At 47.0% G+C, this 15,000-nt stretch overlaps 2 protein-coding genes across 2 annotated transcripts in view; both read left to right on the top strand.

The window, feature by feature from the left end:
* Window positions 1-959, top strand: part of LOC143288882 (uncharacterized) — a 195,399-nt gene extending 194,440 nt beyond the window's left edge. The window contains exon 5 of the mRNA XM_076597543.1: window positions 1-959. This exon is cut by the window's left edge and continues 1,123 nt beyond it. Coding sequence (XP_076453658.1) covers window positions 1-643 — 643 coding nt within the window. The 3' untranslated portion in view covers window positions 644-959.
* An 11,955-nt stretch (window positions 960-12,914) lies between these two features.
* Window positions 12,915-15,000, top strand: part of LOC143288726 (uncharacterized) — a 19,435-nt gene continuing 17,349 nt past the window's right edge. The window contains exons 1-2 of the mRNA XM_076597352.1: window positions 12,915-13,023; window positions 14,831-15,000. The exon at window positions 14,831-15,000 is cut by the window's right edge and continues 328 nt beyond it. The gene's annotated coding sequence lies outside the window, so the exon portion shown is untranslated. The remainder of the gene's footprint in view (window positions 13,024-14,830) is intronic.

The following is a 15,000-nucleotide window of genomic DNA, read 5'->3' as shown; positions in this document are numbered from 1 at the left end:
GTTTTACAAAAGGGCACCGAGTGACGTCAGCGCGTTCTACAAAAGGGCACGGGATGGTCCGGACGCGTTCTACAAACGGGGGCTCAACGCGCTGAGCGCATTCTACAAGCGCAGCCCTGGGGACGAACACACCAGCAGCTTCTACAAACGGGCACCCGGCGGCGACCTGAGCGGCTTCTACAAGCGTGCCCGAGACGCGAACAGCGGCTTCTACAAGCGAGCCCACGACGACGTGGTCAGCCGGTTCTACAAGCGCGCGAGGGACGACAAGAGCGGGTTCTACAAGCGCGCGCGAGGCGACATCAGCGGGTTCTACAAACGCGCCAGGAACAATAACAGCGGATTCTACAAGCGCGCAAGGGACGACAACAGCGCCTTCTACAAACGCGCATGGGACGTGAACAGCGCATTCTACAAACGCGCTCGCGACGTCCACGACGCGTTCTACAAACGGTCCCAAGACGACCTCAGCTCCTTCTACAAACGCCTGGCAGAGGAGGACGACCTGAGCCGCTTCTACAAGAGAGCTCGCTCCGATCATCCCCACTACTCCGCCTTCTACAAGCGAGCGGTTGAAGAAGAAGAAGGAGAAGGAGAAGAAGGAGATGCTGACGCGGAACAGGATGAGGTCACAGCGTCATGATGTTTCGGCGCGAGGGTCCAGGCGGCTTCTCTGGTGATGAGGAAGCTGCTTCTGCCTGCCTCTGCCTCCGTGACGTGTCAGTGACGTCAGCTGCTGCCCTGATTTTTTTTCTTCTTTGTTTGTTTGTTTGTTTGCTGGATGTGTGTGTGTGTGTGTGTGTGTGTGTGTGTGTCTGTGTGTGTGTGTGTGTGTGTGTGTGTGTGTGTGTGTGTGTGTGCTGCTGTTGTTAAACAAATGGGCAGGAGAGATGGGCCAGAGGGAGGGAGTTCTTTCTCTGTCTTTTTTTTTCTCCTGCGTATCGCAGTTGCGCGCAAGCGCCTACGATTTTTTGTTTGTTTTGTTTTGTTTGTTGAAAGTTCAAAAGAAAAAAGAAACGTTGTAGGTTCAGACATGCATTGTGGCAGAGTCCTATTTTTTTTTTTTTTTTAAGAAGAAAAAAGAACTATCATGCAATAAGTTTGGGGGATGTTGTTTTATTTTCTTTCTCTTTTTTTTTTCTTTTTTTTCTTCTTTTTTTTTTATAATGCTGGACAAAAATTTCCTTTTCTATCTTTACCTTATCAACACTCTGTCTCTGTCTGTATCCCACCCATAGCCCGTTTCTCAAATCTCCCTATTCACTCTCTCTCTCTCTCTCTCTCTCTCTCTCTCTCTCTCTCTCTCTCTCTCCATCGTAATCTCTCATTTATTCTGTGATTTCACACCTGATCCATCTCTCTCTCTCTCTCTCTCTCTCTCTCTCTCTCTCTCTCTCCCTCCCTCCCCATCTCTCTCTCTTCCGCTCTTTCGCTCTCTCTCTAACCCCTCCTCTCTCCCTTTCTCTCTCCCTCTTGATCTCTCTATCCCCTCCCCACCTTCTCTCTCTCTCTCTCTCACTCTCTCCATCCTCTTTCCATTTCTCTCTCCCTCCATCCCCAACCCCTCCCCCTACCCCTCCCATCCTCTCTCTCTCTCTCTCTCCCTCCCCATCTCTCTCTCTCTTCCGCTCTTTCGCTCTCTCTCTAACTCCTCCTCTCTCCCTTTCTCTCTCCCTCTTGCTCTCTGTCCCCTCCCCACCTTCTCCTATCTCTCCCTCTCCCTCTCCACTTTCCATTTCTCTCCCCCCCCCCCTCTCTCTCTCTCCCCCTCCTCCACCCCGAACCCTCCCCCTCTCCCCCCCCCTCTCTCTCTCTGTATCTCTCTCCCATCCTCTTTCCATTTTTCTCTCCCCCTCTCTCTCTCACCCCTCCTCTACTCCCATCCCCCCTCTCTCTCCCCTCTCTCTCCCTCCCTCCCTACCTCTCTCTCTTCTGCTTTCTCGCTCGCTCTCTAACCCCTCCTCTCTCCCTTTCTCTCTCCCTCTTGCTCTGTCTACCCCCTCCCCCACCTCTCTCTCTCTCTCTCTTTCTCTCCCCATCCTCTTTCCATTTTTCTCTCCCCCCCCCTCTCTCTCACCCCCTCCTCCACCTCCAACCTTCCCCCCCCTCGCCCCCCCCTCTCTCTCTCTCTTTCCTCACCCTCTTTCCATTTCTCTCTCCCTCTCTCTCTCCCTCCTCCACCCCCAACCCTCCCCCTCTCCCCCCCCCACCACCTCTCTCTTTCTCTCCGCGATCCTCTTTCCATTTCTCTCTCCCTCTCTCTCTCTAGCTCTCCCTCTCCTCCACCCCCAACACCCCCCCCTCCCGCCCTCAGCCCCCTGCCTCCGCCCCCCTCTCTCTCTCTCACTCTCACTCTCTCTCTTTCTCTCCGCGATCAACTTTCCATTTCTCTCTCCCTCTCTCTCTCTCTCTATCTCTCCCTCTTCTCCACCTCCAACACCGCCCCCCCCCTCCCCCTCCCCGCCCTCAGCCCCCTACCTCCCCCACACACCCCTCCTCTCTCTCTCTCTCTCTCTCTCTCTCTCTCTCTCTCTCTCCATGTCGTTATCGCCTCTCAATCTGCTCTTGAGACGGATACTAAGAACGGAAGGATGGGTGGGTGGGAAAGGGCGCTGTAGGGGTGGTGGGAGGGGGGAAGGGGAGGAGCGGTGGAGAGGGAGTGAGGGCGGAGGGGGAGGGGGGAAGAGAAGGCTAGGGGTGGGGGGGGGGGGAGAGGAGAGGGAGGGTTTAGAGAGAAGAGACAAGGAGAGAGACAAGGGGAGGGAGCGGATACATAGTGCAAACAGCAACTACCACCACCACCCACCAACCACCACCACCAACCGCCACCACCACCAACAACCACCACCACCACCACCAACACCAACAACAACAACACAGCAAACTAGAGATTCATTGTCTTCTTCATCCGTTGTTAATTAACTCTCTCCATACGAACGGCGAAAGAGACGACGTTAACAGCGTTTCATCCCAATTACCGTCATCAAAATATTGCAAGCGGAAGGCTCTTATACTGAAGAGGTGAATGTTGACAAAGAATACCACAGTTCTGACGACGGAAGCTAAAGGTTGGGTCATTCAGACACCCACTGGACATCCGAGGGGTCTGTGTAGAGGAAAAGAGAGGACTGGCCGTACTGAGTGAGTTAAAAGTAAAAGACGAGGCCGACCCTGCTTGAAGAAAGAAGCTGTCGCACAAGAGCTCTACAAGCTGGGGGGGAAAAAAAACAACAAAAAAAAAACGACCTTTGATGATGACGATGATGATAATAACATATATCGGAACATGATGTGATCAATCTAATCTATAAATACCTGGCTGAACCTTTCTTATGTGTGTGTGTGTGTGTGTGTGTGCGTGTGCGTGCGCGTGAGTGTGTGTGCGCGCGCGTGTGCGTGCATGTGTGTTTTTTTTTTGTGGAAAAGAAGCAAAAAGAAAGACAGAAGGAATGAACCAACAAAAAGACGAACAATAATCATTAAAAAAAAAAAAGGAAAAAAAAAACAACTAGAAGAAGAAAAACAGGAAACAAAAAACTTGCATGAAAATAAAAGCAAACCTGAAAAGACATGGAGAAATATTTGTGGTTGAGGGAGAGAAAGAGGGAGAGAGAGAGAGAGAGAGAGAGTGTGTGTGTGTGTGTGTGTGTGTGTCTGTGTGTGTGTGTGTGTGTGTGTGTGTGTGTGTGTGGATGGGTGTGGGTGTGAGTGCATGTGTTTTGTGTGCATGCATGCATCTCTCTGTCTCTCTCTTTCTCCCCCGCCCCCTCTCTCTCTCCCCCCCCCCTCTCTCCCTCTTGCTCTCTCCCTTTCTCCCTCGGTCTCTTCCTCTCTCCCTCTCTCTCTATCTCTCCCTCTCTCCCCTCCTTCCCTCCCTCTCTATCTTTCTATTCCCCCACCCTTCCCATCCTTTTCTTGTTTCCAAAGAGGAAACAAAAAGAAGAGAGAGAGAAAAAAAAAGAAAAGAAGAAGACCCCCGACCCCCACCCCCCAAACAACAACAACAACAACAACAACAAAACACAAAAGTAAAAATCACATATAATTCATATCGACAATCACTAAAGCTCCTGCCCACGCAAAAGACTTAATCAACACTGACTCCATCATCCGCAATGGCAATGGAAAGCTCGTCTCGAAAAAAAAAAAGAAAAAAAAAAGCAGACGTCACCTCACCATGAGGAAGGAACACAGGCTTGGTGAGGCGGTGGTGCAGTGGATATGCGCCCGACTAGGACGCGAGAAGTCACAGGTTCGAGTCCCACACAGACAGAGACCAGGATTTTGATTGACTAACCAGCCACCCACCCCCCTTCCACTAGACCCTTTTGAGTGGAGACTGCAGACGCTCAGTCACACTCGGAAGAGACGATAAACCGAAGTCCCAGTGTACAGCGTGCACTTTGCGCACGTGAAAAACAAAAAAACAAAAACAAAAAAAACAAACAAACAAAACCAACCAAACCACGGCAACAAAAAAAGAAATTCCGCAGAAAAAATCCACGTTGGAAGTAAAACAAAAAAATATATATATTACAATTGAAAACAGAATTTATGTCTATATTTTTTTTAACTTAAAAACAAAAAACCCTACAGATTTCATGAAGAGGTTCTTAACCTTTGGTGAAGTCTTTATATCCTAGCTCCGCCTTTGGCAGACTCAACAACAGGCTGTGGAACAACAAAGGCATCAGGCTCAGATCCAAGATGAAAACCTACAGAGCTGTTGTGCTGACCACCTTGTTGTACTGCTGTGAAACATGGACGACGTATCGCCGTCACATTCAACAACTTGAGCAGTTTCACCAGAGATGCTTACGAAAGATCCTCGGCATAAAGTGGCAAGACAGGGTCTCCAACCTCCAGGTCCTAGAGAGGAGCGGTTTGCCCAGCATCGAAAGCCTGCTGATCCAGTGCCAGCTACGCTGGACAGGACACGTTTTCCGCATGACAGACAGCAGGATCCCGAAGATGCTACTGTATGGCCAGCTGAAGGAAGGCCACCGCGAAACTGTAAGACCCTGCAATCGCTTCAAGGACACCTTGAAGACAAACCTCAAAGCCTGTGACATAGACATCGCTTCCTGGGAAACTGATGCCCTTGACCGCTCTAGTGGCATAAAGACGTTTGAAAACAAGAGAACGCTGGCCATTAAGGAGAAGCGTGAGCGAAGGAAGAAGGGCTCAACTTCTGGAGACGTTTTCCCTTGCAACACCTGTGGGAAGTGCTGCGCATCTAGAATCGGCCTCTTCTCCCATATGAGGACACACACCGACAGATAAGCCTGCCTGCCTACTCGTCCGTCGGTCCGACGGGAGACTCCATCATATATCCTAGTAAGTTTCAGTTTCAGTAGCTCAAGGGGGCGTCACTGCGTTCGGACAAATCCATATACGCTACACCACATCTGCCAAGCAGATGCCTGACCAGCAGCGTAACCCAACGCGCTTAGTCAGGCCTTGAGAAAGGAAAAAAAAGGTAAATAAATAAAAGATAAATACATTAAAAAAAAATAACTACTACCACTAATAATAATATGTATAAGGCGCAAAAACTTGATGAAGTCAACTATAAGCGTACATAAATACATAAATAAATGATTTTTTAAAGTAGTAGTAGTAGTAATAATAATAATAATGATAATAATAATAAAATAATAAATAAATAAAAAAGACAACGATGACAAATATTGCTTGTCCAAGACAGTGAGGTGGAAAGGATGTGGCCAGACACGGTTTCGATTCCGATGGGGTTGGCTTTGTTTTGTTTTGTTTTTTTTTTGTTTTGCTTTTTTTTTTTTTTTTTTTTTTTGTATTCTTCCCTTTCAACTGGTTCCCTATTTGGGCCTGGGTGCTAGTCTTTCGGAGGAGACGACGATGATCAATAAACGTAGGTCCTGTAATGCAGCATAATTCACTGACAGGGGGAAGCGAAACAAACCCACGACAACTGAGTCATCTGAAACGTTCATTCTTGACCACAATCACTGTGGTGAACAAACAATTCAGAAACATGCTGACAGAAGAGGAGGAGGAGGAGAAGAATAGGTGCTTTACAAAAAACGCTTTTGTTAACATAAGTCATTACATCAATGTTACATACACACACCAATATGTGACTACACACACACACACACACACACACATACACACACGCGCGCGCGCGCACACACACACACACACACACACACACACACACACACACACACTGCATACATACATTTTAACATACATGTGTATCTAGTAGCTACCCTAACACATATGCACACTTCGGCAGGCACGGTTCTTTTCCAGAATGTTGCCAGCTCTGTTTGTTGCCGTGGGCTCTTTTTACAGTGCGTTAAGTGGGTGCTGGACACGAGGACCAACCATCACAACACATCAAGACACAACACAAACACAACACAGGGTGTGACAGGACAATACAGGACAGGACAGGACAGGACAGGACAATACAGGACAGGACAGGACAATACACAAAACAGAACATACCACACCACACCACACCACACCACACCAGACCGCACTGCACCACAATACAATACAAAACAATACAACACAACAACAACAAAAAAACAGCACAGAATTAAACAACACAACACCTCAACCTCAACCTCAGGCCCATAACTACAAAGTAGTCGTTGGGGGAAGCCTGAGGACCGCAGACGCAACCTCCCTTCTCCATCTGTCTGTGTCGGCAGCCGCTGGCAGCAGCTCACGTGTGTGGAATCCGGTCCATTGTTTGATGTTCTCATGCCAGTTCTTCCGCTGTCTTCCTCTTCTTCTCCCGCCCTCGATGGTGCCTTGCATGATTGTTTTGGACAAGCTGGTGTGTCGAGTGTTGTGTCCAAACCATATCAGCTTGCGTCTCTTCACAGTTGAAAGGAGAGGTTCCTGAGGTCCAGCAAGGTTCTCAATTCTGCTCCGTACATGTCCATTGGTCCTGTGCTCGATCCAGGGGAATTTGAAGGAGCTTCCTCAGGCATTTGTTCTCGAAGGCCTGGATCTTCCTTTCAGTTTCGGCCGTCAGTGTCCATGCCTCGCAACACACAACACAACAAAACACAACGCCCGACCTTCCGGACTGCCTCCACCACATTCTGAAAGGTGCAGACAACCGCACCACCTGCAAGCAGGTCTTGGTCAGAAAATGGCAAAGAGCAAACCTGCAACTTCACACACCCACAAACCGGATGTGTGCCACTGAAAGAATGATGCGGATACTCATATACCGCCTATCCTATCCACGGGGAGAGACCAAGCTCTCTAAGGCAGCCATGCTCCATTTTCGGGGGGGTGTGCATAGCTGGGTATAATCTTGTTTCTATGACCCACCGAACGCTGACATGGATCACAGGATATTTAACGTGCGTAGCTGATCTTCTGCGTGTGTATACACACGAAGGGGGTTCAGGCACTAAGCATGTCTGCACTTATGTTGACCTGGGAGATCGGATAAATCTTCACCCTTTACCCACCAGGCGCCGTTACCGAGATTCGAACCCGGGGCCCTCAGATTGAAAGTCCTACGCTTAAACTATTCGGCTATTGCGCCCGCCCACTGGACTCTGTGTGTGTGTGTGTGTGTGTGTGTGTGTCTGTGTGTCTGTGTGTGTCTGTGTGTGTCTGTGTGTGTGTGCGTGCGTGCGTGCGTGCGTGTGTATGTATGTGTGTATGTATGTGTGTGTGTGTGTGTGTGTGTGTGTGTGTGTGTGTGTGGTCCCAGGACACTCTTCTATGGTCAGCAGCCGGCCAAAGGCTATCAAAGTACCACAGTAATACGTCTGATGATGATTCGAACCTTGTGTGTGTGAGTATGTGTGTGTGCATGTGTGTGGTCGTGCATGCATGCGTGCGTGCGTGCGTGCGTGCGTGTGTGTGTGCGTGCGTGTGTGTGTGTGCGTTTGTGTGTGTGTTTGTGTCTGTGTTTGTATCTGTCTGTCTGTGTGTTTGTGTGTGTATGTAAATGTGTGTGTATGTGTGTATGCGCGCGCGCGCGTGTGTGTGTGTGTGCGCGTGTGTGCGTGCGCACGCGCGCGAACTGTGTTCAAAAGGTTCACTGGACACACTGTCTCCCTCTACGCACGATGGAAACGATATATATCACACATAATCTAAGTCCGATTGACTTACATGATTTTTGGTTTTTTTTAGTTGAAAAAGATGAAGAGTTTAAAAATATTAACTCACTAACAAGTGAATTACATAACCAAGCAGCCACGCAGATGGGATATTATATCATCACACTTGTCGATTTCGTTCGATTGGGCGTTTAAGTACGAAGACTACCGCGAGTGCATACGACAGCTTTACAGAAGATTTCATAATTATGACTGTTATACGTATCAGCTGTCAGAAAACCTACAAGAATTTACCCTCGTTCCAAACAGCAGAAAAAAATATAGCAGTAAGTTAGCTTATCGTAAGAGTGTTCCAAACTCCACGATAAATTCCGTTATGCTTAGGAACAGAGTGTTCCAAACTCCACGATAAATTCCGTTATACTTAGGAACAGATGTTCCCAACTCCACGATGAATTCTATTATACTTTGGAAGTATCGAAGTGGATTTTTCTACAGAATGTTGCCAGGAACAACCCTTTTGTTGCCGTGGGTTCTTTTACGTGCGCTAAGTGCCTGCTAGCACACGGGACCTCCGTTTATCGTCTCATCCGAACGACTAGCGTCCAGACCACCACCACTCAAGGTCTAGTGGAGGGGGAGAAAATATCGGTGGCTGAGCCGTGATTCGAAGAAGTGCGCTCAGATTATCTCGCTTCCTAAGGGTTGTTCCTGACAAAATTCTGTAGAAAGACCACTAAGAAATACAAATATAAAAACCTGCACGCAGGAAAAAATGCAAAAAATGGGTGGCGCTGTAGTGTGGCGACGCGCTCTCACTGGGGAGAGTAGCCCGAATTTCACACAGAGAAATCTGTCGTGATAAAAAGAAATACAAATACAAATAACTAACCAAGTTCATCATCAATGAATAAGTGCACCAAACCATCGAGTTGACCTTGTGAAGATTTGCTGACAACAGTTTAAAGACTGAAAAGAATCATCATTATGACAGGAAGCGTAGAGTACAGCCTTGTCACGCAGTCCCAAACCAAAATGGACCTCCATAGTAACATCGTCATCGTCATCCTCCTCCTTCATCATCATCAAAATGAACAAAAAAGTCTCAAAGTCTGTGGCCTTTCATGCCCTGCTCTGATGGTGACCACAGTTTCGATATCCCTCCACTTCCGTGCTTGAGGTGAGTTTCTTCAGTGTCGACAGATTCATGGGTGGTTGATGTTTGAGGGACGTGATGGCGGTCTCCACTCTGGGAGGGACGCTCACTCAGTCTGGCTCCGCGACTAAGCCATTTTTTGTCGTTAGTAGGGGGCTTAGTAGGTGGTGTCCTAAGTACGTTAAATCAGAACAGGCACTACTGAACACCACCGAAGTGACTCAGCAGCAGTGCAGGGCCTCCTCTGGTGTATGGCCTCCTGGCGACCTAACTTCGATGGTTCCCTGTGGATTGCCGACGCTGGAACTGTGACGGACGAACCCGGGTGTGGCCGTGTATGGGGGGGGGGGGGGGGGGGGATCTAAATGAGCAGCGTGGTAGTAATGCCAATGAAACGGTGCAGATGATGGGGCAGGGAAAAAAAAAGCAAAGTAGGTATGGCCTCGCAACCTAGATCCAATGGCCTCTGCTGGAACAGTCCTCCAAGGAACAGTTTGAGGTAGGGAGACAGAGGGGAAAGACCGGAAGAAAGAAAACAAGAGAGGCAAGGCCTTCAAGACTCACTTGTGATAAATTAAGTCCCCTAGCATTAATTACAGAGTAATTTCCCTTTTTTACTATCTGCACCAAAACGTTTGCAAAATACATAAAAATTCCATGCTTAGCAAAAGAAGTTCCTGTTTGAACAAAAAATGATAATAATGACTCCTCTTGTTGTGTTAGAATAAGAGGTCAGAGTGCCAAGTTTAGAGAATACAAAAAATATAAATATAACAGTAAATGCAATTTGCATATAATTAGGCTTCTTTTTTTTATTTTTTTTTGTGCCCATCCCAGAGGTGCAATATTGTTTTAAACAAGATGACTGGAAAGAGCTGAATTTTTCCTATTTTTATGCCAAATTTGGTGTCAACTGACAAAGCATTTGCAGAGAAAATGTCAATGTTAAAGTTTACCACGGACACACAGACACACGGACACACGGACACACACACACACACACACACACACACACACACACAGAGAGACAACCGAACACCGGGTTAAAACAGACTCACTTTGTTTACACAAGTGAGTCAAAAATTCACCGTTATTTGCTTCGTGATGTGCTCTCTCTCTCTCTCTCTTTGTTATCTCGCCCCTTCCCTCGCCTCTTACCCCCCTCCCCAATCTACCACCCCCTGTCCCCTCTACCCACCCACCTGCTCGGGTCAATGAAGTGGCAGCTGTCGCGTCCCGTCCACATGGATGCTGAGGGAGGGGTTGAACGGTTCGATACTGTGCGTCAAGCCCAGCCATCCGCTGCTAACGTGTACGTGAACATATATTCTCTCTCTCTCTCTCTCTCTCTCTCTCTCTCTCTCTCCCGACCCTCACCTGTACGACCCCCACCCCCACCCTTACCCACGCTTCCCCTTCCACACCTAAACTCCTTTTCTTTCCATACACTCCCAACCTCCCACCCCCATCCCTTCCCCATCCCATTCTTTTCCCTCCACCTCCTGCTATTTCGCCCTCCTCCTTTCAACGTCTCTCCCTCTCTCTCTCTCTGTCTCTCTGCCTTCCTGCCCATATATATATATATATATATATATATATATATATATATATATATATATCCCGCTCTCTCTCACTATTTCGTTCTCCCTCTCTCTCTCTCTCTCTCTCTCTCTCTATCTATCTATCTATCTCTCCCTGCCTCTCTCTCTCTCCCTCTCTTTCTTTCTCTCTCCCTTCCTCCATCTCTCTCCTGTTCTCACTCTCCTGCTCCTTCTCGATTTATCCCCTCTCTCTCTCTCTCTCTCTCTCTCTCTATATATATATATATATATATATATATATATATATATATATATATATCTTTCCTGCTCTCTCTCCTGCTCTCTCCCCCCCCCCCCTGCCCCCCGTCTCTCTCTCTCACCCCGCCCTAGTGCCTGCGTGGCAAAGCAAGGCAAGCAACACACCAGAATCAATGGTGACAGTTGTTGTGGGGGAAAACCTCGGCAGTAAACAGACTGGGGGAGAGTTTAAAGGAAGTAAAACAAGTACGTTCGAAAACCACTAAATTGTTTGGTTTTTTTAATGAAAAACGCAAAAAAAAAAAAAAAAAAAAAAAAACCCAAAAAAACACCACATTCGTATTGATCACGTTGACCACAAACAGATCGGCTGATCACTGCGGTCAGTTTCATCTTCATACTAAATGAAAGGTATGTATGAAGAGACATGGAGCGACTTCTCTTTCATTTCTTTTCTTTTTTTTCTTCTTCTTTCTTTTTTTTAAGTTGTTTTCTTTTTTTCTTTTTTTTTTGGGGGGGGGGTTGTTTCAACGTACTTCGTATGCACCTGCTAACAAGCTGATTGGGGATCGTTGAGAAACAAAATGGCCTGAAGTTGTGTGCCTTTGTCCAAAATCACTCTGAAGGCAACACTCATTGGACTGGTTTGTAGTGTCATCATCATCATCACCATCATCATATTCGTCATCACAGCAGCAGCAGCAGCAGCAGTATCAGCAATATCATCGTTATTATTCAATACCATCATAAGTCTGTGAACAGTCCAATGTGGCGCCGCACAGAACTGTTCACCAGATTCCTCCAGGGTCTGTCAGTCATACACGTAAAAGCCTACTCGTGTACATAGGAGTGAACGTGGAGTTTGCCCGCCCACGAACGAAGAAGAAGAAGAAGAAGAAGACCTACTACTTCTCTACTGCTACTGATACCATTTCTACTTCTTCTGCAACTAGGCTACTACTACTTCTACTACTATACGACAACAGCTACTATCACTACTATTCTGCTACTGCTGCTGCAACCACTACTACTGCTGCTGCTGCTGCCTGCTGCTGTCACTATGGCTACTATTGCTGTTGCAACTACCGTTACTGCTACTACTGCTGCTACTGCTACTACCATCACCACTGCTGCTGCTGCTCTTACTACCAGTACCACTGCTAGGGCTGCTGCTGTTGGTATTACTACTACTACTACTACTACTACTATTACTACAACTACTACTACTGCTACTATTACTACTACCGCTGCTGCAGTTTCTACCACTACCACAACTACTACTGTAACTGTTGCTGTTCTTCTACTGATACTACCCCTATGACAGTTGCCGCTGCTGCTGCTGCTGCTGCCACTGTTACTGCTACTGCTACGATGACAACGTCATTCTTGATCAGTCAACAGACAAAACAAAAAACAAAACAAAAAAATCGACAGTTTTCAAGTGCATATTTTCCAAACAGAAAAACCTGACGTCATCTAACGTCGAAGTAACCTCACTGACTACAAAACACACACACACACACACACACACACACACACCCTTTCCTTTCCACACCACCTGTGTATGATTGAGTAGGGAGATAGGGGGGGGGAGGAGGAAAGGAAGGGGTGGTGTGGGTGGGGGTGAGTGGGGGGGGGGGGGAGAGAGAAAAAGGAAAGGTGAGGGGAGAAAAGAAGGGCTGTATATGGATTTGTGACCACCACCGTGCCAACAACGCACAAATTGATCTTGGAAATAAGACACGTGTTCCCACGTGGAGCGAGAAAAAAAAAAGAAGAAAAAAAAAGAGAGAGAAGTGCGTCGCCACGACTGTACACGTCGAAAAGGAGAGAGAGAGAGGGAGAGGGACGTCACTTACCAAGTGGAAACTCAACGCAGAACAGGAAACAAACGACTAAAGCAGCAGCAGCAGCAACAGCAGCAGCAGCAACAGGAATTCATTTCGCTGATAACGTGAATTAACTTCGCTGTGTCCACAGTTCGCGTGTAACGTTTGTTGGTACACACACACACACACACACACACACACACACACACACAGAGACACACACACACACACACACACACACACACACACACACACACACACACACACACACACACACAAAACAAAAAAAAACACAGAGGACCGAAAATTCAACGCATCAGAGTACAGTGTTTCGCGGATACCTTTTGAATTCCGACACTCCAAAAATGTTCTCGTACGAACGACGATAATGACATAAGACGTGAATACTGATTTGCTGGCGAAGACCAGTTGTTATAATAATGACAACCGTTTTTTTCACTGGGTCAACCGGATTGTTCTTTTTTCTGCTTGACGGGCGCAATAGCCGAATGGTTAAAGCGTTGGACTTTCAATCTGAGGGTCCCGGGTTCGAATCTCAGTGACGGCGCCTGGTGGGTAAAGGGTGGAGATTTTTCCGATCTCCCAGGTCAACATGTGTGCAGACCTGCTAGTGCCTGAACCCCCTTCGTGTGTACACGCAAGCAAAAGATCAAATACGCACGTTAAAGATCCTGTAATCCATGTCAGCGTTCGGTGGGTTATGGAAACAAGTACATACCCAGCATGTACACCCCCGAAAGCGGAGTATGGCTGCCTACATGGCGGGGTTAAAAACGGTCATACACGTAAAAGCCCACTCGTGTGTGTATACGAGTGAACGTGGGAGTTGCAGTCCACGAACGCAGAAGAAGAAGTTCTTTCGGCACAAGCCACACTAGTAGCAGCAGATGCAACTGTGATTTTTTTTTCTTTTCGTCAAGAAAGTTTCAGACGTTTTTGTTTAACAAATTTCCCCGTTTCAATTTATGTCGCAATAATCTAATTACTATTGAATTTCTAAAGCAAACATTATCAGTCTTCAGTGAGTCTGTGTTGCTGCTTTCGTTGAGTTTTCTGCTTCAGTAGTAGCATACTTGATTCTGTTTTTTCCCTGTCTAAAAAATATTTTTATCTGTATTTCTTTTCATCACAACAGATTTCTCCATGTGAAATTCGGGCTGCTCTCCCCAGGGAGAGCGCGTCGCTACACTACAGCGCCATCCATTTTTGTCGGCGTGCAGTTTTATTTGTTTTTCCTACGAAGTGGATTTTTCTACAGAATTTTGCCAGGAACAACCCTTTTGTTGTCGTGGGTTCTTTTACGTGCGCTAAGTGCATGCTGCACACGGGACCTCGGTTTATCGTCTCATCCGAATGACTAGCGTCCAGACCACCACTCAAGGTCTAGTGGAGGGGGAGAAAATATCGGCGGCTGAGCCGTGATTCGAACCAGTGCGTTCATATTATCTCGCTTCCTATGCGGACGCGTTACCTCCAGGCCATCACTCCACTGAATATATATATATATATATATATATATATATAAACATATATAAATTTTATATATATATATATATATACATATACATATATAAATTATATATATATATATATATATATATATATATATAATCCAACCTTCCGCTTCAGTATTCAGTAGGTGTTATATTCAGTGCATTACTTTAGTGAAGAGATTTTAAATCATCAGTATTTTGCTTCGATGTGAATGGGCATACTGTGACTTTTCTTCGAGATCTCGGTCAGTAAGCGTGATTCCCCCCAGCTGACACGGAGTAATAACTGCCAGATATTAAGACCTTCATCGATGCCAATAGATTTCTTTCGTAACTCATGAACTTGTGCGAACAACAGTGCGTGTGTTGGTCAGTGTGGCGTGTGGCAACAGTTTCTGCTGTGAGTGGCAGTGTAAACCTTGTTGTTTCTAGTGTGATCTTGGTGTTGCAGCCGTGACCTTGGTGTTGCTGGTGTGACCTTGCTGGTGTGACCTTGGTGTTGCTGGTGTGACCGTGCTCCTGTGACCTTGGTGTTGCTGGTGTGACCTTGCTGCTGTGACCTTGGTGTTGCTGGTGTAACTTTGCTGCTGTGACCTTGGTGTTGCTGGTGTGACCGTGCTG

Source organism: Babylonia areolata, chromosome 13 (assembly GCF_041734735.1).
Source record: "Babylonia areolata isolate BAREFJ2019XMU chromosome 13, ASM4173473v1, whole genome shotgun sequence".
Taxonomy (NCBI): domain Eukaryota; kingdom Metazoa; phylum Mollusca; class Gastropoda; order Neogastropoda; family Buccinidae; genus Babylonia; species Babylonia areolata.
The sequence above is the reverse complement of the archived record's forward strand: the minus strand, read 5'-3'. Positions and strand labels throughout refer to the sequence as shown.